Source organism: Lepisma saccharinum, chromosome 3, assembly GCF_977018435.1.
Source record: "Lepisma saccharinum chromosome 3, izLepSacc3.1, whole genome shotgun sequence".
In the NCBI taxonomy this organism is placed as follows: Eukaryota; Metazoa; Arthropoda; class Insecta; order Zygentoma; family Lepismatidae; genus Lepisma; species Lepisma saccharinum.
Window position 1 is genome coordinate 136,435,595 of NC_139231.1, and position 27,474 is coordinate 136,463,068.

General features: G+C 39.2%; 1 protein-coding gene across 1 annotated transcript; it reads left to right on the plus strand.

Annotated features, from left to right (window-relative positions):
- The first annotated feature begins 10,932 nt into the window (after window positions 1–10,932).
- Window positions 10,933–25,668, plus strand: LOC145986020 (1-aminocyclopropane-1-carboxylate synthase-like protein 1). Its single transcript, XM_083120191.1, has 10 exons — window positions 10,933–11,023; window positions 11,369–11,497; window positions 12,629–12,829; window positions 13,319–13,483; window positions 15,487–15,662; window positions 16,696–16,831; window positions 20,075–20,216; window positions 23,117–23,293; window positions 24,433–24,552; window positions 25,541–25,668. The coding sequence occupies exons 1-10, from the start codon at window positions 10,955–10,957 to the stop codon at window positions 25,582–25,584; spliced, it is 1,359 nt and encodes a 452-aa protein (XP_082976317.1). The 5' UTR covers window positions 10,933–10,954; the 3' UTR covers window positions 25,585–25,668.
- Window positions 25,669–27,474: the final 1,806 nt, after the last annotated feature.

Here is a 27,474-nt window from a genome sequence, read left to right on the forward strand (position 1 = left end):
TAATGCAATGCTGGTGGTCGTGTAGAGGTTTACAAACATCTCATCCTAGTTTTATTTCAACTTTTTAACATCACATTCAACATTGTATAAAACATAGGATAACTAGAGTGCTGGTTATATTTTTCATCCTTCGCTGGTATTCCTTTGTAGTACTCTGGCAACTTTTTTCTTTATACGGCGTATTTGTAGAAGATGCTTACAACAAGTGTCACTTATAAGTGAAAATGACATGTAGAATTCGAGATTTCCAGAACTTCGGGAAATTTCGAATATTTCCTGAACTTGTCGGATTAAATGTCGGGATTAAAAAAAATCCCGTCCTGACAAAAAAATCTGTCCCGCACATCCCTACCTTCTTAGGCCGTGTCCCAAAGGTGCAAGACCGTACTTGAAGCGAGCATCCTCCGAGTATGGTCTTGGAGGGTGTAGCGTCAAATCATCGCCGACAAAACATCGACGGCACAAAACATCGACGGCACAAAACATCGACGACAAAAACATCGACGACAAAAACATCGACGGTAAAAACATCGACATCAAAAACATCGACATCAAAAACATCGACATCAAAAACATCGACTGCAAAAACATCGACACCAAAAACATCGACGGCAAAAACATCGACGGCAAAAACATCGACACCAAAAACATCGACGGCAAAAACATCGACACCAAAAACATCGACGGCAAAAACATCGACACCAAAAACATCGACGCCAAAAACATCGACGCCAAAAACATCGACGGCAAAAACATCGACGGCAAAAACATCATCAAAAACATCGACACCAAAAGCATCAACGGTAAAAACATCGACGGTAAAAACATCGACGGCAAAAACATCGACGGCAAAAACATCGACTGCAAAAACATCGACGGTAAAACATCGACATCAAAAACATCGACGGCAAAAACATCGATGGTAAAAACATCGACACCAAAAACATCGACGGGAAAATCAGTTTTTGACAAAGTTTTCCACACTAATGAATTCAGATCTAATCCCGAATATTTTGAGATTGGCTACCCTAAATTATAAAGTGTTTCAGTGAAACGAACAATGTGTAATGAGCGAACTCAAGTTGCCAACTTATAGTGCAACCATGCTGCCAATGTATAATGGTCATTGTTGTAAGAACGGTCCGCGAGGCCGAAACACGACCTCTCAATAAAGACGTTATTATTATTATTATTGATAAAATTACAAACAATGAGATTGCGCAGTGAACGTGATTGTTTAGTTTCTGGTAACCATTATCACTTCTCGCCGGCAGCGTTTGTGGTCGGGGGAAGGGAAAGGAAGGCTCCTCTGTGTGAAAGATGAAAAGCCCACCGACTATTGTTATTCCTTGTTTATTAGACGCAGGAGACCGAAGGGACCAATATACAACTTGATTTTTCCGTAGTGACTTTCTTTCGGTTCATGCACTGGTATACAACGTGTGCAAGTAATATAATTGCCCCCTCGCAATATTGTCTTGCCCCCTTCCTCTCCAGACATTTTCCCCGGGTGTCGCACGACGAAGCGCCTTCACTGTGTATCAGTACCGCTGTTGTATTTGAATCAAGGTGTCCGAGGTTCGATCCCCGGTGGAGTAAAGTTTCACAGTGGTATGGATTCTTTAAACTATAGGTTCAGTTCCGATTAACCCTTCGTGGGTCACACGAGAATAGTTACATTGTTGATCGCTCACGGTGCCAGAGACCGGGCTCTTAATATACAGTGATGGACAAAAGTAATCATACAGTGGAACTGAAAGGACGAAAGGACGAATTGCAGCAGCTAGGAAACCAATAAGGATGTCAAAACTGTTAATGCTGTACCATGTATGCACCAAACAATATATTGACAACAAAAATAAATATCAGATGCTGCTTGTAGAAAAATAAAATACAATACATTCTCAATACCCGCTTCTTTGGCTGGACAAAAGTATTCATACACCAACATAAAAGTTCACTTTGAAGAAAAGAAAGAAACAAATACCATGTTGTCAGAATTTAGTATGCATTCCTCTGTTATGGAGAACAGCTGTCAGTCTCTTTTGCATAGAATGAACAAGAGGCGTGGTTATTTCAGATGTAATATTGTGCCGCTCATGCAAAATGACCTCTTTCAGTCTATTCTTGCTTGTTATGTCATGTTTTCGGAGTCTGGTTTCCAAATGGCTCCAAAGATGTTCAATGGGGTTAAGGTCGGGGGACTGAGGTGGAGTTTTGAGTGTGTGGGGAGTATTATATAACAACCAAATGTTGACAATCTCAGCTGTATGTTTAGGGTCGTTGTCCTGCTGGAAGTAAAAATCATTCCCATGACCCAAATGATCGATACTCTGCTGCAAATTGTTCTTCAGAATATCCAAATAGACAAATCTTTCCATAGTTTCCTCAATAAAGACGAGTTCTCCAACACCTGAGGCTCACATACAGCCCCAGACAATAACGCCACCACCTCCATGTTTAACTGTAGCCAAGAGATTTCGAGGCTCAAGCTCAGTATATATTGTGTATATACTATATGTGTAGTTGTTTTGAATCTGAACCTGAGAGATTAATTTAAAGTCACATATAATTTAAACAGTGTGATCTTTTTTTTAATAATGCAATACATACATAGCTTAATTGCAAGTAGTCCAACAAGGCATGGTATCTTCGAAGGCATCTTAAGAGATGATCCTATCTGTAACAAGGATCCTATCTGTAACAAGATGGGCTTGCTGTGCGAATGCTACGACAGTCATAAATTCTTTCTGTAAATATTTGACATCAGGAAATAGTCTCAAACACAAAAGTAACTGAAGTAAAGGCAATAGAAAAGGACTGCTTTTGCAAATGAGAATGGCGGAAGCAAGGGGGCCATTGGCCGTCTAAAATTTTCAGGTTTATTAAAATTTACAAGTCAATGGTACTTTTATTGACCTCTTCGGGCCAGAGGAGCAATTTTTATGATTTCACATATGTGACAGTTGTTTCAGAAAATAAAAATAATCTTGGACGCTATTTTTATGGCCTAGAAAATTTTTTAATCCTCTCCAAAAAACTTAACTCCCCTAAAGTTAGATTCCAAGTTACGCCAATGAACTTGGATAGAGAAATTCCTCGTCAAACAAAAAAATAGATAATTCGTGGCAAAATGATGTCCAAATGTGGCGGCGATTGGTTTCCAAAACTGGGGGGGGGGGAGGGAGGACAAGGACAGTTTACTTTCCCTTGGTACATAAGGTTTAGCATAGTGCGAGAGAAAATGTGGCAAAATGTATGAGATGGTGCAACTGTCCCCTACGCCCCCATAATCTCCGCCACTAGTTAAATGTGAAAGAACATTTTTCTACTTTGCAGCAAATCATGGGTTACCTTCGTAATGGGATTGGTAACTGGAGGTTGAGTGCTGTATTTATTCCCTCAAATGTAACAGTTATTTAACAAAATAGTCCTGGATATTATTTTTAAGGGATGGAACAACTTTTTGATTCTCGATTAGTGCAGTGGCGGCGATTACGTTGGCACGGGGGTGCAGATGCCCCCCCACACACACTTTTTGCCGCTTTTGCCCCCGCATTATGCTAAACCGTATGTACGAAGAGAAAGTAAATTGTTCTTGACCCCCACCCAAAGTTTTGTAACCCAATCGCCTCCACTGCATTTAACTGTTAATGAATAACACAAAGCTTATAAAGTTCGTTAAAGGCAATTTTGAACGTTTCAGCTTTCCGTAGTTCTTAAATTCGGAACTTTCTGAATTGAAACGGCCAAATCCAATTAACAATTAGTAAAGCCTTCCCTTAATTTAGAAATTAATAAATCATAATTTTAATATTCTCTTCACAGGTAGCTCTTCTGCTTTCACATGGTGGAATCGAAATGGACTACTATGACAGTGCACAAATTATTTTCTAACCTCAGAAATGAGGTTAATATAAATCCAACCAACTAAATACTGCAATACGGTGCAAAAATCAGCACGCTTGGGGAATGTAGGCATACTCCTAACACTCCGAAGAGCATTAACTTGCCCAAGCGTGCTGACTTTTGCACAAATTGCAGTATTTTATAGTGCAATTAGAGCCACTTAATGAAATGTACCCCCACCAGGGATCGAACACGGGTACACTTGGTTACAAGGCAACAGTCTTATTGCCAGACTACCTGGGTGTGCAGCTTAATTTTAATATTTCTAATTCATAGTTTGTTAACTCCTTGATTTCATAACGTCGTATTTCTCTCTCTCGGAATTTTTAGCGATAAGGATATACGTATACACTGCCTTTCACGGCCAAGGTGGCCGTTGGGCGGCGGCTAGCGCGTCGGAAAGTAAGAGCACATCTGCCGGTATTTAAACCCACAACTGTACGCTGACCTTGACATTAGGCACGTCTGTGCTTCAGTATCCAGACAGCTGTTGTCCAGTTTGCACGTGTTTGTGAAGTGTTAAATTGTTAACAAGTGTTTTAGATTGTTTTGTTTTATTTTATGTATTGCCAGTTCTTTCTGCAGTCTAATAATGCCACGCTATCCGTACAATTTTAAACAACGAATTTTTATATACGACTCTTATGTCATTACGAATTCTTGTAGGGAAGTCAGAAGGCGTTTTGCAGCAGAATTCCCACATGTTCCTGTTTCACACAGACAGAGTGATCTGTTACTTGTGAACAAATTTATGAAAATAGTGTCTGCTCTTGTTAAGATAAAACGGCATGTGCTTACTGAGGATAAACTAGACTACGTTGGAACACGAATGAAACATATTCCTCAGAAATCTCTCCGATGCCTTGCCCAAGAAACATACATATTTCTAACGTCATCGTTGCGAGCTGCCAAACTTTTATACCGGAAGCCATATATCAGAAGAATCGAAAGAAAGTATGAAGAAATAAATTGAAGCCATTTCGAAAGAGGAAGTGATACGTGTTAGTAAAAATTTCCTATAAATATGTGGATGCAGGAGGACATCATTTCAGAAACAAGTTCTAGATCCGCCTATGTGTACGGCGACAACCTGTATATTTATGTCTAACACAAACTACTAGCAAAACATAACAGCTAAATTATTCTCCTTATTTTCTTAAGTTCATATAAGGCTGTGTATTTTTTAAAAATAAAACACGTTGTTTGTTTAAAACACTTCATGCACAATCTACATTTGTGACAAAAATTCTTGAAACCCTTCTGGTGTGAATTGCAGAATTGATATCAGTTGCGGATAAACCCTGATGTTTGTGAGAGACGATGTTTTGAAGGCTTCTGTCCAGTCGCTGTCACAAGGGGTCTGCTATGTGAAGGTGGGCGGGGGAGGTAAAAAAAAGGGGCCCCCAGTCGGTTCGTACCATAGTCATAAAAGAACATTTCTTCCACATCCACAATATAACGAGCATACAACTATCCCGTCTATGAAGTTAAAAGCAGCTTGCTAGAAAGCAGAAGGAAACATGACACTTCGCATTGTTTACGATTCCATTGTTTGAGCTTTGAGGCAAGAATCAGGTGCTAATAATAATATTGTTTTGATGTCAGAAGGTGCGCGTGCAGCGCGAAATAATCGAATCAATGAAAATGCCGCTCTTGCACAACAACCATGGCTGATAAGAAATCTAAAAAAAAGATCGACGAATGTAGGCATGTTTGGTCGAAATAAAGAAGAGCTATAGCTTCATGATGCTATTATCACAACACAAAATCCTATTCATGGAGCGAATCAAGATATAAATTTCACCTGGGCGAGTTGGAGTTTTAGAGCCCCTCTACTTTCCATTCTGTTACTCACCCCAGTCTTTCTACTCTGCTCCTCCTACTTTCCGCCTTCCTCCCATAATAATAAAACATGACTGCATTATAAATTAACGGCTTTAATGACAAAAAAATAGCGATGTTTTTGGCGTCGATGTTTTTGTTGTCCATGTTTTTGGCGTCGATGTTTTGTGCCGTCGATGTTTTTGCCGTCGATGTTTTTGGCGTCGATGTTTTTGGCGTCGATGTATTTGGCGTCGATGTTTTGTGCCGTCGATGTTTTTGGCGTCGATGTTTTTGCCGTCGATGTTTTTGCCGTCGATGTTTTTGGCGTCGATGTTTTTGCCGTCGATGTTTTTGCCGTCGATGTTTTGTACTGTCGATGTTTTTGCCGTCGATGTTTTGTACTGTCGATGATTTTGCCGTCGATGTTTTGTACTGTCGATGTTTTTGCCGTCGATGTTTTTGGCGTCGATGTTTTTGCCGTCGATGTTTTGTACTGTCGATGTTTTTGCCGTCGATGTTTTGTACTGTCGATGATTTTGCCGTCGATGTTTTGTACTGTCGATGTTTTGTGCTGTCGATGTTTTGTACTGTCGATGTTTTGTGCTGTCGATGAAATGTAAGCGATGTTTTTGTTGTCGATGTTTTTGCGTCGATGTTTTGACGTATAACCGTCTTGGAGTGCGGTCTTGAAGTCGTGGACTGAAAGTGAAAATCTTTCGAATTGCACTTCGACTGCAGCGCCAAATACGATCAGTAGATAAAACTGAGTACTCGTTGTTTTCCCCACGTTGTAAACACTTGTTTTTCACCATAGAAATCACGTTGCATTTTCAAATGTTTGTACACATACATTTCTACGCATTAGAAGCACTTTAACCAACAACTTGCTGACCCATAACGTATATTTAACCTGTGTTGCTGGCTTTCTATCTCCGCGATTTTAAACAAACGAACAACGTGTGTGGAAATCACGTGACCGAGTCAGCTTCCATCTGCACTGCGAGCTATGCACTTGCGTACTCCTGTTCTTGGCGCTTTCGAAGTGTACTAGGTGACGTCACTTTCGCCAAAACCATGCTTCAAGTACGTACTTCGTACCTTTCGGACAGAGCCTTAGTCTATGTCCCTACTTACAATTCACAACTAATATACTAAATTATCTAGTACGCCCCGCCCAATATGTGATTCGCATTAGCTTAACGGACATTTCCATTTCCAACCAATTTTATTTACAACAATTTTAAAAACTGCGCCATAGAAAAATTACCCCTGCGCATTCTCGTTTTTCTCTGAATATTTGGGGTGGTGAAAAAACCGCGAAAAGAATAAGCGCAAAGGAATTACAGCGAAACGAATTAATTCCAAACCTAAAATTGAACACAGGAATAAGCGCGAGAGGAATAACAGCGAAACGGATTAAACGCGAAACCAAAATTGAATACCGGAATAAGCGCGAAGGAACAACAGCGAAACGGATTAAGCGTGAATCCGAAATTAAAGACCAACCGGAATAAGCGCGAAAGGCACAACCGCGAAAATTTCATTTCGCGCTTAATCCCTTTCGCGGTAGTTCTGGCGACCGAATAGTTAAGGCAGAAAAGAGACTGGCGATGTGGTAGCTGGTTTGTCGTCTGCTCTTTGAGGGTTCAGTTTTCCCCAAAAGAATAAGAAATGCCCACTGATTTTTATGGACGAGCTCTGTGCAGTTTATAAACTGATAATCATAGTGACTTACATGGACGTCTGCAGGATTTTTTCCAGGGAGGGGCAAGCAAGGCAATTTTTTTCCAGGGGGAGCAAAGGTGACATATTTCCCTCCAAAATAGTGATGCCCCCTAAAAAAACACTGTTTCAGTCTGAAATTATCATGTTCCTTCAACGAATTCATAATAATTAACATAAATTACTGTGATTAAAATGAAATTATGTGTGAATTATATAATTTTAAGGTACACATTCATTTCCCAGGGGGTGGGGGCCGTGGCCCCCTTTGCCCCCCCCCTTCCGGACGCCCATGTGGCTTAATAACGACGGATAGTAATTATGAGTTGCTTTGTCGAATAAGGTGGACAAAAATTTGTTTCGACGATTTATCTTACAGTGAACCATTGATAACCAACCAAGTGGATAATAATGCAATCTGTAAATCGATATTTTTAAATGTATTTTAACTACTGTCATCGGAATTACGATATAATCATTAATAGGCCTGCTAATTCGGATTATTGTAAATGTTGAGGTAAAGTAAGGACAGTGTTAAGTTTCAAATAATAATAAATTTGGAAGAAAATTGGTTTATTTTTATTAGTTTATAATATTCCTTATTGCATAATAATTATAACCGAAGTAATAATAATTATTGTTGTTCTTATTCTTTCTACTGATCGAGCTTTACGAATGGCCTGACCCCTCCCCCTACAAACATTTCTGGCGATGTTCCAGTTCGGGGTGTTTAACCCCAGTCCCTCCTACCACCACCGTCTCAGTATCACCCTCTCGGATCCTCAGACCCTATCGACCAGAGGAAAAGAGAGAAAAAGATCGAAGGACCATGGGCGTCGCCAGAAAGTTTTGCAAGGGGGAGGGGAGGTCGGGCAAATGATAAAAATTGAATAATAAGTATCATTACCACGGTTATAATTGTTATTATACAATAATAAATATTATAAACTAACAAAAAAAATTCATTCGCAATAATATATAAAGGGGGAGACTCGATCCACCAAACGAGTGAATACCAGCACAACTATTTTCCATTACTTCTTTTGCATTTTATGCAGTTAGTATCTGAAATGCATTTTAATATTAACTTTTGAACGTCTCGTTCAAGAAAATGCTTTAAACGTTAGAGGGATTTTTTTTTCATAAAGTTTGTTGTGTGACTCTCGCCTACAACTGCAATTCTTATAGTTTTGAAAACTGTAGAACCATTTGTTCTTTGGATGAAATGATAGAATATAACCTTGTTTGTGTATTTTTCACTCAATGTTTTCCATCCAAAGTATTTTTACTTTGATTATTCTTTTCGAATAATGAACTAAATTAATTCTTCCAAATTTTTATAATTTGCCTAAATGAACTTTATTTCTGTTCTTAACAATAAGAGTAACAAACTTTCGACTTTCTTGTATATTTAAATGAAAAGTAAAAGTAAAGTGTTCTCCTGTGCTTAGCACCACGCCATGAAGGCGTATAGGCAGCGGCGTAGTGTCCACGTAAGGCTTCACCTTACAAGCTGAAATTATTGAAGAAAACGTATTTCATTCCCGTATTTATCGCTTGAACACACATAGCAATATCAGACTTCAAGTACAACTTTTAACGAAACAATTGAGGACTTGTTTTGATTCGAGTTGTCTCTCTGTAAGGCCTCTTGATAGGACTTACGTGCGGGTGAATGGAAGAAATAATTTGGACTCGTCCATGGCGGGTGTGTTTGCTTACGTAGTATCTTATCAACCAATTACAGGGCGCCCCGATTTTCACGCACTGTAATGCGCATTACGAGTGGGTGCTATCTGGCGAGATTTCTGTCCCCGCTGCGTCTGTTTGCCACGGTCGGGAGAGAACCAAGAAAATCGACTCCCGTGTTGATTCAACAATGCTTGACGGGCGGTGTAGCTAACAAAACGGGTGTCATTTTAAATGTGTAAACTAACTATTAAGTTCACAAAGAGATGGTTTAATGTTGGATATTACATTCATTAGAAGCAGCGAAGTTAAAGATAAAAGAGGAATGGCTGGCAATTCTAGATCCGGCAGCGTCCGCCAAGTTAGGCGCGTGCATCCCAGTTGCCCGTAATGTTAAAGCATGCGCGTAATACTTAGCGTTATGATTTACAGATTTTTTTTTTTACCTTTTCCTTTGTCTTAAGTTGCTTGATATGCTTTTCAAAATGTGCGCAAATATCGTAACCATGATAATGAGTAATATTTTCGAATACATTTGCATTTGCAAATTGTATCTTTCGCATTTCCCACAAATGGCTTTTTAGTGAAAGAAAAATAATAAGAATAATAAAAATATGACATGGCCTTTCCAGAAGAAGAGTTTGTGTGCTTAACTAAGCTGAATGCGAAATTTGTCAATTGCTACCAGTTGAAAGTTGAGCTATAGGTAATTTATTCTGAAGCCGAATATCGAGTAAAGAGTGTGTTTGAACTTCATGAGTACCTGCGTACTACCCATTTGAATGAAGCTGTTGAACAAGTGTACAAACTAAATGAATTCTTCCTCACTGTTGCTGCCTCAAGCTCGTCGGTGGAAAAGTAGTTTTCTGCACAGAAGAGGATTCACACATTTCAACGGAGCACACAGACTCAGGCAAGGAAATCCGACTTGGGACTGATATCCATTGAAAAGGAGCTGCTAAAGACATTGACCAGAAACTCCCGATTCTACGACGACGTGATGGAGGTGTTCAGACTAAAGTATCGTCGGATAGAGTTACAGTATAAATGAGAATTTTCATTAAGTAATACATACATATCCTATTATTGTTAACATAGAGTGTGTGCATTTTATGTTTGAAATTGAGTATGCCCATGCATGACTTACATTCAAATAGATTCTATTTAGTTAAGATATCTTTGGGTTTTCTTTATCCAATATTCAGATCAGGTTTATCTAAGGAAGCCTTACACCTTTCATAATATCACGCTACGCCACTGCGTATAGGGGGTGTGGGGGTAACGCCTCACAGTTTCTTGATCCGGTCGCGAGTGGGGTGATGTGATCAGCATCACGCCTCTGACCGCCTTTACCCCCCAGGGTTTCCCCCATGACTACCATGTTATCCGACGCTGGGTGGGCGCCGGGGCCGCTTCCAACGTTAGAAAAGTTCCCGGATTTGAACCGGCCGGGACCTCTAGCATGGTAGTCAGACGCGGTACTGACTGAGCCACCGCGGCCTACGTTCATCTGTAAATGAACAATGTCAATTTCTAGGGGGGTCTACCGACCCGTTCGACCCCCCTCCCGACGCCCATGCCAAGGACCATATCGCACCCTAAAGTAGTTACATGTTTTCTCTAAATCTAATATCAACGCATACACGACAAAGAAAGTCATAAATCCCAATGATTGTTTGATCTTTAAACACGCATTTATCAACCAAGTTCAAAGCCAGAGTTCAGTTTCATTTCAGAAAAGAACGATAAGGATTCTTTCTTGTCACAGAATGTGACATTTGAGTCTAACCTTCCACATGGTTTAGGTCACATGATTTCAATCCAACGTGTAGCAGTACAAGGCAATAGATTACCACCGAACATACAGAAGAGAAATAAGGTAAGATATATGCGAATAAGAGGGATAGCAATTACAGCACTTGCGAAAACCTCTGGCTTCGCGGCGTGAAACTTGATTGTTTCTAAATATTGCATTTTCCTAAGTGAAGTATTTATTAACTTTGTCATACGTATCATAGGAATAGGAATAATGAATATGATTTTGAGTAAGAGTAAAGTCCACTTTCATTCACAGATGACGTGCCCAGGATTTTCGAAAGGGGGTTAAGTATATTTTTAGTCTGGGTCTCCCGCGTGGCTACCGACTGGATAACCCGGATTCTTGATTTTAGTAAAAACTATAGCAAAATAAAAGTGGTTTGAGTTCATCTCTTTGCCTTTTCAGAAAAACAACATACGGAAAGTTATGTCGCTTTCAAATCGAGGACAAGTCTTGTTGGACCGCGACGAGTTTCTCTACAAACACCTACGGCTCTGTGATGATGATGCATACGATAAAGTGAATAATCCCGAGGTAAGTAAACACATTTGCTCAACCACCCCCTGCTGGTACGTCCCATAACGACGCCCAGGGCAGACCACAGATGGGTGCGGGGCGTATGATAAAATCTTTTCAGAGGTCTGAAAAAATCAGAATTTTATTTCTAAGTACAGGTGTCCTACATCATTACAATATAAATATTATTGCCATTAATTTACATATTTTGAATTATCTAAAAGCAATAAGCAGCACGTTGAAGGTTAAAAGCAAGAATTATGGAAGGCTAATGAAAGTTTCTTAACTATTGTTTCCTTAAATTTCCGATGATTTGACGTTTATTACACCGAGTTACAAAACTGGGTGTGTTCAATATCAAATTATTATTTTACCTATCCAGTAAAATTCTCTACCATAATACTCTTTTGTTTGATTTTCACTGAATTTTGTAGTGAATTGACATTTTCCATACAATATTTTCACATGATTTAATTCTGTATCTAATTAAATAAATATTGCATACTATAATTAAACGAATAGTGAATATTAACTAGTTCAATTTAAGTATTTGGAAAAACTTTTATGTATAGAGTACTTTGTTTAGAGTATGATCATGGACGTCCGCAGGATTTTTTCCAGGGAGGGGCAAGGAAGGTATTTTTTCCAGGGGGGCCAAACAAGTCACATTTCCCCCCAAAAGAGTGTTGTTCCCTAAAAAACATTGCTTAAATTTGAATTTATGGTGTTCATGCAATAATTAACACATATTATTGTGGCTAAAATGAAATTTTATGTGTGAAATACATAATTTTTGGTTGACTTTCATTTTCCAGGGGAGGCCACGGCCCTCCCTTGCCCCCCTTCCGGACGCCCATGAGTATGATTGAAGAAATTTTGGATATTTTTTTGTCAAAACAATCCATGAAGTCAGGAAAAGTCATATTAATTTGCTTAATTGAAGCACCAGCGTCGTATAAATTCATAATATACAGTTCCAGAACAATTATTTGTATCTGGCGCGGGGGCCCCCTAAAGCGAGGGATCTAGGGCGAGTGCCCGAGTTACCCCTCCCTCTGACGACGCCCCTGACCAATTACAACTTCTACTTTTAAAAATTTTACGATTGTAGACAAAGAATAACATAGATTTATTTGGCTTGCTTTCAAGGGCTACGTAAACCTAGGAACCGCAGACTCTTTCCTGTGCGAAGACCTACTCTCTGAATGGCTGAGCAGGTCAGATGTCTTCGAAGTATCAAGAGATGAGCAGCATTACTTTCCCATGTGGGGGTCTCTCGAGGTACGTGTGAAGGTTGCGGAGTTTCTATCTCACTACTTCAAGGCCCACAAGAAGATAGACCCAGATAATGTGAGTATCAGATGCCACAGGAATATCCGTGATCGCAGATAATTCACTTTATTTTTCAGGAATATGCATGCAGTGGACTCTCTTTAATTCGAACTTGAATAATTCGAATTATTCTGTAATTCGAACAGAAGTTTATTTCACTTGAAATTCCTATTGACACCAACGTAAAAAAATTATATGTAATTCGGATTCTCGAACAGAAAGTTTCTGATTTTGCTGGTAGTGGCAAGCAAACGGTACTGGTCACTTATTTCACGGAGTAAAAATAAACAAACAAAAACCACGAACCTCTTTTAAGTGGTAGCTAGTGTTGTTATTACACGTGCAGTTTTTTGGTGTTAATACAGTGTACTACTTACTTAAACGTCTTTTCTATTTACTTGTAGCTTAATTACTATTGTGAGAGAATTGTAAATGTAATGTAAATCGGTGTTGGTAAAGAAATAAGAGGGAAACTGAAGACTTAAAGCTATTTTTTCCCGATGGTAGGTTATTTTACTGAATGGAGGAATCGCATGCATGGAGGCGTTATCATTCAGTCTGTTCGATGCTGGAGACGTGCTACTCACCCCAACTCCGGCTTACACAAGGATCTTTGCGGACTTCAGCGAAAGACTTGGGGTGGAAGTTGTAGCAATACCGATCCCCGAGCAGGTAAGCACTACAATTAAAGAGACACATCAGTGAAATTCGAGGAAAAATGTACAAATTAATCCGGTAACAAGTTTTTTCATGTACAAAAGATACGCGAATCACTAAACATTTAGGTACATATGTTGAGTTCTAATCGAAAACAGAACATTCACCGTTCTCTACAGTACTAAATCTTTGCTTTCATGTGACAAGTTCATTGATTTTAACGTGCTATCAATTACAATTTGCTATTAATCATAAATTGGCAGTGAGCAATTCCAGGGGTAACAAACAGACTGACACTTTAGAAGTAGTTTTATTTCTATTTTATTTCTTTGTATGTGATTCACGAAATATGTGAAAAAAATATAACCCAGGAAATTTACAAGTAGTAGTCTTTCATTGCAAAATTTCTTCAAATGTATTCTGTCAGCTCTATATAAAAATAAATTTGAAGATAACAGACTGACATAATTTGCAACCGATGAATCTGGATTTTCTGAATGGAATAGTACGTGATAATTTTGATAACTTTTTAGACATATTTTAGAATTTAGAAACACGTGTATTGTAAATTCGCAATCTAAAGAAGTTCTTTACAAACAATGTATGGCACATTGTTCTTCACTGATATAATTTTACCAGGTTGACATTTTTCTGAATTTGCTCTATTTGAAAATATCATGTTTCGCCACTTTCTGGATACAGTGGTTTTTTTTTTATATGCCTGAACAAAAATATATTTGCAACACAATAAGGAATGAAGGAAAAACGTAGAGAAAAGTGAATTGATCGGAAGACTTCGTCGTGAATCAAAACATAACGTTCGAATACCTTAGAAACAGATGTCAGTAGATGATATGAATCACTGTTTTCATAATTGTTCTTTGGCGTCACTCTTTGTCAATCATGACAATGAGGATGAGTGATGGCATGATGGAATTGATTAAGGGACACTCACAAAGGACACCAATGCCAAGTCCGGGATTTGAACCCGGGACCCCAATCCGTCACGGAGGTTGGCATGAATTACTGGGTTACATTGCTGCAGGTCCGCAGGAGCTTGCGTCTGGTCTCTCGTTTTTCATCTCGAATGTATTTTCATACTTACGTACACGTGTTTGACGGTGGAGAATTTTGAAGAAACAAAAAAAACGTTACACATTAATTTTCCTTCACGTTATTTAACCCTACCAATACCAAGGGGGAGGGGGCTCTCAGACGCACTGATTCATTTTTTGCGTATTACATGTATATCCATCAATGTAAAAATTCATAAAAAATAGTAATTGTTCTTTGCAATATTTAGAATGACATCACGTGATTTTCCCCAAAAATGTCCATTAAAAAGTTACTTTATTTCGTTGATATTGTTTATGGGCCTCAAAGGCCCACCCCTTGGTAATTCTAAGGAAAGATTTCGCAATGATGTTTTAAAGGTATTTCAATACATGAGAGGGTATATTCAATTGCTAAACTATAGTAACATTTTGATATAATTAATGTATGGGTAGTAGAAAAAGAAAAAAGATAACTTTGCTAGAATTTTGCACAGTTTAAGCATTGTTACAAGTATCAACATTGTAATTGAAGAAAAGTAATAAATGTTACAGTGATTTACTATAATTACTTAAAAATAATTATGTAATTTATCTTTCATGTATAATCCATAACAAAACATGAAAGTAGTGTCTAATTATACACATTAGTCCAGTTCAATTGAACTTTCATTCATGGGCCTCTGAGCCCCCCCCCTCCCCTTGGTAATCCGTGTCACAAAAAATTCCTTGGCATTGCTAGGGTTAATGTTCTTCCAAACCTTGCACCTTTTTACATTTTTCTTTCTGGGCTTATCTGTCGTCTTGAAAACAGATATAATATTGTTTCTAATGAAATCATCTTTGTGCCATTATTAACCGATCCTTGTCACATTTACGAAAATATATCCTTGTAATATCCACACTGCAATACACCAGAAAGTATTGAATTCATTTGCAATTACGTAATTTTATTCTTTGTTTCAGTCAGATGTAGAAGGTGTAACATTTCAGTTAACAACAAGCATTGTGGAAGATGCAGTCGTTCGTGAACGATCTAGAGGGAAAAAAGTAAAAGGGTTATTGATTGTAAGTCCTAACAATCCACTTGGGGACGTGTATTCTCCAAGCCTCATTCAAGGCCTTTTACAGGTGTGTGCGAGGTAAGATTTGGATGCTTTTAAAAGTATACGACGGCGTTATACGAAAGCAAAGCTGTACATGTAATAATGATTCTATGAACATTGCACTTCGAAAATTATTTTCAATATATTCTATTATTTAATTTTGCTTTGGAAGAGAATTAATAACGTGCTTGAAATCTCAGTGGACTTGACAGAATTCCTTCATTGGTGAAGTCTAATTATAATTTGTTTCTATTACAATAATTACTATCAATACATAAGAATTAATTAAATATCATTGCACCATTAATTTGTCTTATTTCTCTCCACGTCCACAGTCCTTAGCCCAGGAACTTTAGATTTTGATCTAGGCCTATATAAAGGTGGGTATAGGGGTGGTTAATGACAAAAAAATAACGAATTTATGACACTTACTATGTAAGAAGTGTAGTACATGCAAAATCTATTTACCGGGCTTAGCTTGTGTCTGGTTAGGATCGAAATGTGAGACAACAAGATCGGACATTCTTCATGATTCTGAGAATCTGTAAATACTAGTTTTCAGTTTATCCTTATCAATAAGAACTTTGGCCCTGTATAAAATGTAATTTGGAGACAGGCTATGTAGCAAAAGCAAAAGTAAGTCAAAAAATTCCGAAATGGCATTTTAAAATGTAATGTAGGCATTTATGAGCACTATAGAAATGCTTGAAGGGGCTCGAAACAACATGAACCGAATTTAAAACAGTGGAACCAATGTTTTACTGCAAAGGAATAAAGAAAGGCAAATAGGTACGAATCCACTCCCTATGTTTTTATTGTTTTGGTTAATTTTACATCACTTTTCTGCTACTGTTAGCTAATAGCGAAGATGAATAGGAGTGATTAAATGTTGAAATTAAAGAAGGAACACTCACAGAAAACACCCATGCCCTGGCCGGGATTCGAACCCGGGACCCATAGCACTCCCTAATCGAAACAGAAAATATAAATGAAACAGTCTTGAAACCTCTGCAGATATTTGTTACAGTATATTCTTTTATGTTTAAATACTATTTTAATATCATTTCAGGCATGATTTGCACTACATATCAGATGAATTATATGCCTTGTCCGTGCACAATGACAAAAGCGACTTCCATAGCATTCTAAGATTGCATAATTTACCTCTTCCTGAGAAAACACACTTCATTTGGAGTTTCAGCAAAGTAAGTAACAAATTACGCAACTTAAATTATAAATTATTACTTGAAGTAAATAAAAAAGAATGCGTATAATAACATTTATTTGGTTGATTAAAGCAGCAACGTATTTATTCTATTATCCCCAGACTACCTATACCAGTAACCTCTTGAAACAACAAACGAGAAATGAAATAATAATAGAGATAACACAGGCCTGCGAAATTGAAGTTGTTGAAAAATACAAGAGACGTGTTCGCTGAGTTTTATGTTATTGGGTGTGCTGATTTCGAAAATGACCTCCATTTTTTTCCATCACGTCAGGATTTTTTGTAAAATTGATATCAATATTTTTGCTAAAATCCTATGTGAAAAGGAATTTTCGCGAATAATTTTGCATGCACTATCTGGCAACAGTGGTTTTGATCCATTTAAATCTATGTAAAATCGATGCTTGGTGATGCAAATTGATTTATTGGCAATTGATTTTATTTTTTATAGGTTTAAATGGAAGAAAACCACTGTTGCCAGATCGCACGAGCCGCCTCTGGTCGAGAGAAAAACAAACTTCCCTTGCGTTTACACTTTTTACATCCCATTATGGTGAAGTTTCTAGAAAAAAAGCACCAACGTATTATGTTCATTTGTGTTTATTAAGGTAACGTAATAAAATAGACGATTGACCACGAGGAGCAATGTATGTGTACATGAACGTTTGACACAAATTGTAAACTGAACAAACAACAAAACCAAACACAAACAAAGTTTATATTTACGTGCGTACCCTTTTGCCTTTGAAACTTCTTTTTGACGTTCTTCTTTTATGTGCAATCTCAGGCCTCTCTCATGTTAACATCCAACAGTAGTCGGCGAGCATGTTCTTGTCCCATCGTCCTTGATATTTGCGCTCCATATCTTTAATATCTTGGTGGAACCTTTCACCCTGTTCTTCGCTGACTGCTCCTAAATTTTCGGGGAAATAGTCCACATGTGAGTGCACTCATGGAGCAACCCAACGCTTCAAATTTGTCCAGCATATTCATAACAATTGCTTTATAGTCAGGATCCTTGTAATTCCCCAGAAATTTACTGACCACATCTTTGAAGGCAACCCAAGCTTCTCTCTCCTTTGTTGTCATGCTAGTCTCAAAGTCTTTATCCTTCATGAGCTTGCGGATATCTGGACCAACAAAGATTCCCTCTGTCAACTTGGCTGCGGATAACCCTGGAAACTTTTTGCACAGGTATTTGAAACAATCGCCATCTTTTGGAATAGCCTTGACAAATTGCTTCATTACACCTAATTTGATATGCAACGGGGGTAACAATACTTTTTTTGGGTCAACTAAGCTGTTCTGAATCACATTCTTGGTGCCTGGTTCAAGATTTTGTCTTTTAGCCCATTCTTTCTTGACCCAATGTTGAGTCTTTGCACGGCTGTCCCACTCACAAATGAAGCATGGGAACTTTGTATATCCACCTTGTTGACCAAGAAGCATGGAGATAACTTTCAAATCACCGCAAATGGTCCAACTGTGGTCGGCATATTTTATTTTGTTGAGGACGAGAGCCAGGTTTTCATAGCGTTCTTGTAAATGTACCGAGTGTGCAACTGGTACAGATGCATACTGGCTTCCGTGATGAAGGACAGCTTTCAGGCTCCTTGTCGATGAATCTATAAACAGCCTCCATTGATCTTTATCGTAGGTGATATTAAATTTGCTCATCAATTCGGGAACATCAGAACAATAGACCAGGTTCTCCGCTTCCTCAAAGTACTGAACAAAGTCCTTTTCTCGATTCCTGTACCAATAAAACGTGGTTCCTTTGGCCAATAAATGTTTTTCTTTCAATCTGGAACCCAACAATTCATCTGCCTCTTTCGAAAGACCCAGATCTCTAGTCAGATCATTAAGTTCAACCTGAGAGAAGGGCTGAGGTGAATCGCCTCCAGAGGGCTTATATTCGGTATCGGAGCCTTGGCCGTCTGGATGTTCCGAGTCTGAAGACTCTGAAGAGATGACTGGTAATTCAGTTGGAGGCAAAGGCACTGGCACATCAGGTCCATGAGGAACGGGGCGTATGGCCGATAGAATGTTCTCAGGATAAGAGATTAGCTTGGATTTTTTCGGTTATACTCACGGACATGGCAGGCACAAAAGTAACAGTCATCACAGTGGTTCCTCGGCTCCCTCCATGTCATAGGAATTCCAAAGCGTGAAGCAGTCTTCTTTCCGTTGAGCCATAAGCGTAGATCATTGAGACACTGCACACACACTTTATGAGGAGCCCACGATTTGTCCTGGTCTCCGAGTTTCATACCAAAATACGAAAGATAAAGTTTTCTTACATAGTTTGTAATGCTCCTCATGCGATGTTTAAGAGCACTATATTCGCCGCATATGTAACAAAAGTCATCTGGCACATTTTCACAACGTCTCGAACTCAAAGCCATGGTTCACGAAACGCACAGAGGAAAACACCAGTTACAATTGTTTTTGTGATGCAGTTTCCACTTGTCACTGTATCAGCGCACGCACGACACTACACATGAAAGACAAATTGAGACGAACCTACAAATTTCCACGTCTTTTATCTTACTATGAACATGGTAAGTACATGATCTGCTGGGTTAAAGAGCGATAAACTGAGTCCCTCATGAGGACATCTGTTTTATATCGTTTCTGCTGCCTCCAGACAAGTCGCGAGAATTCAGTCTTACGAATAACACGTTCAGGATCAAATCAGATAAAGCTCGACACAACTGGAAGGTGACTGCCGATTACGCTGGCTTAGCGAGCGTTCCTGCACAGTCGGCGAACCAAGATAAGGATTTGCGCGACGCTATTGGTCGAGAGCGATTGCGACAGGGAGGGAGGGACGTCGATGGGGGGAGTCACCGAGGGGTAACGTTTCACCACGGTAGAATGATGGTCAGGCAGGGAGGAAAGATATTCCATGCCTAAACAACATATTAATGGTAAATGTTCATACAAATCCAAGTACAATTAAATTTTTCAAGAAAACGTGACATGATAGACATTTTTCTTTATTTTTATTTGAACTCAGCACCACAAAATACATAAAGTTCACCTATCACTTCCCTTGTATTTTTTTCATCGCAGGCCTGTGTAATAACTACAATTGTCTAAATTTCTCTTCCCATTAATAGTTAATTACATATAAATGTAATATAAATTCATTCATAACGTGATTGTTATACTGACATGAGAAGCTATTTGTAGTTATGTAAAACTTTTCTTCTTCTAGGACATGTGCTTCTCAGGATTAAGGTTTGGAGTAATTGTGACATGGAGCCAGGATTTGATATCTCTGTGCAAGATGACTGCCATGTATACTGGGTTACCGGCAGCTATCCACACCATGGCAGCTAAGCTATTGTCGGATAGAGGTAATAGTTGAAACTTGCATGTCTTTGCAGTCATTCAAAAACACACACATATATAACGAAAACGAACAATATTTTACGATTAAGTATTGCTACACTTCACACCCAGAGTTCAACACCATTAAGTGCTTCCAACATTCGATACCATTACCAATTATTACGGCATATACGCAATAACTAACTCTTGATATTAAATATTACATCAAGAGTACGTAGTGAATTGGGACGATGCAGCATAACCTAAATTTGAAATGAACTACATGTCAACAAATAACCGCAGCTCCATCTTCATATTCAGATTCATTGCCATATCAGTAGCATTGTACTATTGTACAATGTTAATTGGAATTTTATTGCGCAAATTAAGAAATAATACTATTTTATCTATATATTATTATGTAATGAGAACTATCCCAAGAGTAGGGTTCGATATTACAGAAAAAAATATATTCAACCTCTGCTTAGTTAAACACTGTTGACAACTTTGTTATGAATTCCTGTCGAAAGTGTTTTAATTCACGCGCTCTACTGAATTTCAGAGAGTTCGTTCATATGTTCATTTCCTGCTATTTCTTGACAATGTTGATTTTTATCATGGATTAGAACCCCGGAAAAATTGCTCTCTCGCATTACAGACGCATACACTCTAGTATTTGTATGTATATATTTGTAGCTGAAGCCATATAATATATATATATATTGTGATGGACTTTTCAGTTTCCCAGCGTCCACCCCAAGGTTTTTTTTGTTTATTTTTTTTTCTTCTTATTTCCGAAAGTTAGCGTGGGTCGTGGGAACTCTCATGGACGTCACCCCTATTTTTGACCACCTTCCTCGCACAGCATGCTGCTGTCACAGTATGTGAATTTACCACCATGCGACTTTCACGGCCAAGGAGCAGAATGCAGCAGCCAGTCTAGAAAGCTGAAAAAAATGTAACAATAGAGCTAGGTCTCCTCAACGAAATGGACGACAGTGTTGCCAGGCATGTCAAAATTTCACCGGCATAAGTACGTAAAGGTATCACTGTGTCTTTTCCTCTTTCAACTTTCTAAATCTAGTATTTTCTTCCATCTTAGATGGCTCCACACCCTCCATTCAACGGGGGGGGGGGTGTATCTTCCAATTCGAGTCGCACCATATTTTCAGACATTCTCACGTCAAGCTTTTTCTCTGTCTATCTGTGCGACCATATATTTGTCTCTCGAATATTTACAAGCCTGTCACCATTTCGAAAACATCCCTTGCGTGTAAATTTCAGAATTAAGCTCAAAGGAGAACTATTTACCTTCATAAATTTCGAACCTAGGCATGTTTCTGTCGACTTTAATAAAAGGGTTAGATATATATATAACGTTGTAAACTTGCGAGGTCACACACCCTCCATACTCATTGTCAATAGTGCGTTAGTAGTGCATAATGGAGAAGAAGGTGCAAGCTCCTGATTGGTCAGGGGAGCACAATAGTGAAAAATAGTGTTTCCAGGAGTGTGGAGAGTCCTGGGACAGACAGTCTAAGTTTTAACGGTGAAGAAGTAAGGAGGCGAAGTGGTCGCTCTCGAAAAGTTCTTTGATTCTTTGCCTTCTACGCATATGAGAGCAGTGCGGGTCTGTTGACGCTCGGGCGTGTGAACGGGCAAGTGTTAAAACAGCGCCAAGTACGAACTATGTGTGCAGTGCTGATTTGTTGACGCTCGGATGCGTGAACGGGCAAGTGTTGAAGCACCGTCAAGTACGGCGAGTCCAACGTTAAGATGCCTGCAGAACAGCTTATACAGTGATCAAGTGCGTTGTATTGGACTGAACCGGAGACGACCAAGGAACCCACCAGTGGTTGTAGCTGCTATACAGAAGGACTGCTATCATTTCATTTATTACCCCCTCCCCCCATCCATATCTCTTCAAACGTGACATCAGGACCATATCAGAAGACTGGGCCCCAACGATGAACTCAGTGCGCGCTTATATATATATATTTCTTTCTAATGTGCATCGGCAGACAAGGTAATGTGCAAACTATAGTGTAGTACACGTACTGCATGCATTATGTAATTGGTCAAATAATTTCAACTCTTCATTGCTAATTTAGTTTGTGACAGTGTGTGTAAATTTTATAAATATGTTTATAGGTCTTTATTCTTGGATCAGTTTTGTTTCATGCATCAGTTAGCCAAAATAATATAAATTAAAATTATGGAAATAATAATGATTGTGTTTGCATCTCGATTTACCTACTCATATGTGTGTGTTACAAGGAGCCAGTTGAGGTTGTATGTATAGCTAGCCGTGGATTTAATTTTTGATTTGTCTTGTTTTGTTGCCCAACTGGTTTCTGGAGGCACTGTTGCCTCCATGATGTGATGGCTCCTTATTTCTACCGGTAGGCAGTCATTACAATATACAATATACAATATCCTATAAGTTACGTACCATGTGTTGCAACTGATTTCTGATTTTAACGTTTATAATTTTACGAGTTTTAGAAGCCCAGTTGTGTATGAAAATACTAGAATTCTCGACAAGCTGGGAAAAGTGAGAAGATTGCCTTTTCAAAAAAAAATATCTTTCTTGTTTATGTTTGCCGATTATACGTATTATACGTTGGCTGTTCCACTGGTGTTAATCATGCCAAAGTACAGCTGCAAAGTGACATGTATGACCTACTGGAATTCGAACCATGCGTCCTACACCAAACAGACTAACACTAAATTTATCTTTTCTAATCATTACAACAGCAATATTAGTAATACAAAAATTAAGTAAATCTTTATTTCCATATGCGGGATATATGATGAATAAACTTCAATGCAAAAACTGACAGACCGAAGTTGCATGTTTCTAACATTAAACAGTGAAGGTAGAGGACAACGGAAATATATATCGTACACGTTCTTTTGCTTTCAGAGTGGCTGGATAATGTTTTCTTCCCAACGAATAAGGCCCGAATGAGAACGTCTGAATTAGCCGCACGGAATACCTTGGAAACTCTTGGAGTGATGGTCCGACCTTCGAAAGCGGGATTCTTCCTGTGGGCAGACTTCAGGCGATACATGTCGGCTACGAATGCGGAGGGGGAGTTAGGTAAGGAGCGATTCCCTTAATCATTGCTCTACGTACAGTACTTGTGCTTCTTTTAATTCATTTTAACGTGACTAGTAAAAATTGGTGCCAAGAAATGAGATCTAATAGGTAGAAAGTTTCAAATTAAATAAATCTGTGTAAATCAATAAAACATTGAATTCTGGAAATCGGGCATAGTTAGTGGTGATGGAAAAAGAATTGTTGAAATACTTTTTACTGTATATTGTGAAAGTATCCACACGACAGGGTTAGCACACAATAATTGTTGTCAGTGGCGGAGATTAGGGGGGAGGCGAGTGGGGCAGATGCCCCCCACCTTTTGCCCCCGTACTATGCTAAACCTTATCTAAAAAGGGAAATATACTGTCTCTGCCCCCCTCCAGTTTTGGCACCTTGCCACACCGGTTCTGGAACCCAATCGAGTTGTTAATAAAAAATATTTATTCCTGCATTTGATTGAATTGTTGTTTTGAGTCCACTTTATGCACGGAAAGGCTAATCTGGACTGGACCTACAGTTTGAAGTGGGATCCGAACCACTGTGCAATGTGCCTACACCGGGTAGCGAACCCGGGATCCGTTGTTTACAAGGCGACAACGTTACCACTGCCCCATCGGGGAGGCCATTCCTGCATTTGAATTCAACCCAAATGTTATTATTAACTCTTACTCCAAGTGGCATACAAGGGGTCTCAAGTTCGATACCCGGTGAAGGCACATAGTGGTTTGGATTCCACTTTAAACTGTAGGTCCTGTCCCGATTGTCCTTACTGTACATAATGTGGACTTAAAACACCAAATCAACAAACCAATCTCAAGTGGCATGATGCATATGTGGGGGTGTGACCCCAGACATTCTATCGATCTCGGTCATTTTGGAGGTGATGTGGTCAGCACCAACTTCGGCTGCCTTTACTCGCCAGAGTTGCCACCAGGTAGTCATTTAATTGAGGCTGGGTGAGCCCGAGAGCAGCTTTATGCGGGGACAAGGCTGCAGAAATCTGACCTTAGATCACCCAGCCGGGTCTCCCACGTGGCAGTGAGACGACGTACTGACTAGATCACCGCGGCTCATCTACTCTACGAGGGTAAACTGAAATCCTCTCTTTTCTTTTTCTTAGAATCATTTTGTACTTCCAGAACTCTTTCGGTGCTTCATGAGGAGGAAGCTGTATGTTGTGCCAGGACGAGAGTTGTTGACTGAAGAGGCTGGCTGGTTTAGGATTGCCTTCACAGTGAGGCCTCACGTGTTGGACGAAGGTACGTTTCACTTCCCCATTTTCACACATGTAGTAATTTCGGAGATATTGATAAAAAAAAAAGGAAGTTTTACGAGAAACTGCGATACGCTTCGTGTAGATTTCGTAAAAAAGACAGAATCTCGAGAATAGAAGCTGTCCTTTAATCCAAACCGATTTGAGAGGAAACCTACTCCTAACCTAATCTGCAACATTGAACTTCTATATAACGATTTGAAATACAGTGACAAGCGGCACGCGAAAGGTGACACGGAATTTTCACACTTGGACAAGAACCTTCAGATGTAAATGCAATGGTCGGTGTATGAGACTGCCGTGGCGGAGTGGTTAGCACAGCGCGCTACGATACTAGGGATTCCGGGTTAGAATCCCCGCCTTGGCATGGGTTTGAGTGTTCCTTTATCAATTGCACCATATCATCACTCATCCTCGTCTTCGCGATTAGCCAAAAGTGGCGGAAAAGCGAAGTAAATAAATCAAATGAATGACTTTAGCGTGCGGCTGTTTGAAATTGACGGTGTGTGGGAACTGAAGGCGGAGAGTCTCTGTTTTAGGTAGTCTATTTTTTGTACAGAGAGACAGATACACAGAGAGAAAAAAGCGGAGGAAATGGAAATAAAGAAGGGGAGGAGAGAGAGAAAACGAGACAAAACGTGAAGAAAAGAGAGAGAGAGAGAGAGAGAGAGAGAGAGAGAGAGGGGACCCAGACAGAGAGAAAGTGAGAAAGAGAGGGGAAAGAGTGATAGAGAAATAGAGTAGAAAGAAACAGAGAGAAAGGGAATATTGAGAAAAATAGGAAGATTGAGAAATATAATTAGAGACAGAGAGGATTTCGAATACCAATCAGATTCGTATGAGTCTTCAAGAAAATATAATTACGTAAAACCTTCACAGATAAGTCTTTATAAATTATGGTTATAGCAAAATGTAAAGTTTCTATTTTCAGTATTTCTTCTAAAAAAAAACACCTTATTACGCTTTCCTTACAGGTTTACGACGTCTCAAAGAGGTACTTCAGAACATATCTTCATGAAGGTCTGCCCCAATGTTGCACGCAAGAGTTCTATTATGAAGACCAGTTTGGGCTGTAAAGATCTGTGTAAATCAAAAGCGCAATAAAACTATTAATGCAATCAATGTTTACTAATTATTATTGCCCCCCACTGTTTGCCCTCCGCAATATAACCTCTAAATGCTAAGCCTTGTCTACCAACAGAAAGTAAACTATCCTTGTACCTCAGTTTTGGCACCCAATCGGCCCCACTGATTGAAACTGATACATGGGAATCACGTGATGTGTTTACTTATGAAACCAACTATTTTATGTAAGAAATATGCATGGATTACTTGGATTATTTTCCGAGGCAGTGTACCCTCATTGCAGAAACATGTGTGTCTACATAATCAAGAGGAGAACTGGCGGCGATTGGGGGGGGCGAAGTGCCCCCCCACATTTTGCCACTTTTGCCCATGCACTATGTTAAAATATATAAATATACTGTACAAAGGTAATATAATGTCTTTGCCCCCCCAGTTTTGGCACCTTGCCCCCCTGGTTTTGGAACCCAATCGCCGCTACTGGGAGAACGTATAAGAATTTAAGTATTGTTGTTCCAGATAATGCTGGTTAATTGTTAATGAATGAACTCCACGGCTACAAATTACACCAGACTATTGTGTCTAATGTATTGTGCAGTCATGGAAACAAAATATATATCATGGGGTAGTGCAAAAGTTTGCAAGACGTTTTAATTTATACACGATGTGAGTACCTAGATACGTAGATAGATAATTTGGAACTTAGACAAACTTGTTATTGAAGAATAATTTAACAATCAATTGAACACAACCAACGACCTGAATCAATTGAATTTTATGAAATTCATTTAACAAACACACGTAGCGAATCAGTTAATAATGAAAAGAGTAGGGGCTATCAGCGGCCTTTATGGGAGGGACCCATATGTCGACCTCTCTTCCATGTAGTATATCCTGGACTGCATTTTGTAGACTAACGAGGCTCTGGCACCTGCACTCTCTGTCAGTTTAATCCTCTGTGGGGCCTGTGTTATGTCTATCCATGTGTGTTTATGATTGTCCTTTCATCAGTTTCATTTATCACCATTCATTCTCATCTTCGCGATTAGCCAAAAAGTGGCAAAAAAGCGAAGTAGAGCAAATCAAGTCAAATCTAATACGGGTGTAAATGTTTAATAACTACATCTTCAATTCTGTTAACATAAGTTTTAACAAGATTGTACATTAATGCAGAATAAGAAATGAAGATGTTATTTTCTACATATGAACGCCATGGGTGATATAAGAGATACAGGCAGGGAGAAGAGTTAATTCGATACTCTTGCGAAAGAGACTCACCATCTCATAGTTGCTCAGTTTTACATCTGCAGCAGTCGCCGCCTGCTAAAAGGCAGTTAGCAACATCCCACATGTGTGTCGCGCATTATTATACTGAACGCAACTCCAACTGGCGTTTGTCTATGAACTGGCGGCTGGGAAACAGCGAATCAGTGATCAGTTGAATTTTCTTCGACTGAGATCGGGCATTTTCGAGTCACAAGGTACCGAACGTTGTTCGCGGGGCAAAACAAATGAGCGTTGGGTCCACCACATGTTGCCAAACGTACTGTACAGCGAGAAAGAGTCTTCTCGGGCAACGATATTGTCACCACCATAAATCATCGGGGGTTAATGGCACACGAAGTCCTGAACGATGAAGTTTCCCGAAGGACTACACACAAGTCGGAATGCAGGAGGACACACAGCCATATAAAGACAACTTGCACAAACAGAAGTTCGCTTGGCAACATTGCTTCGGGAGAGCGATGTGATCCCTTCAGCTTTTACTTCGCAACCGAGTTTGTTGACACCCAACGGACCACACGGCCCCGAAAATGATTGGGCG

Excerpts from the sequence above, each read along its gene's own strand:
- LOC145986020 (XM_083120191.1), top strand. The coding sequence starts at position 10,955 with ATGATTTCAATCCAACGTGTAGCAGTACAAGGCAATAGATTACCACCG. Across the intron at positions 15,663-16,695 it reads CTTTTACAGGTGTGTGCGAG|GCATGATTTGCACTACATAT; the intron begins GTAAGATTTGGA and ends ATATCATTTCAG. Across the intron at positions 16,832-20,074 it reads TCATTTGGAGTTTCAGCAAA|GACATGTGCTTCTCAGGATT; the intron begins GTAAGTAACAAA and ends TTCTTCTTCTAG.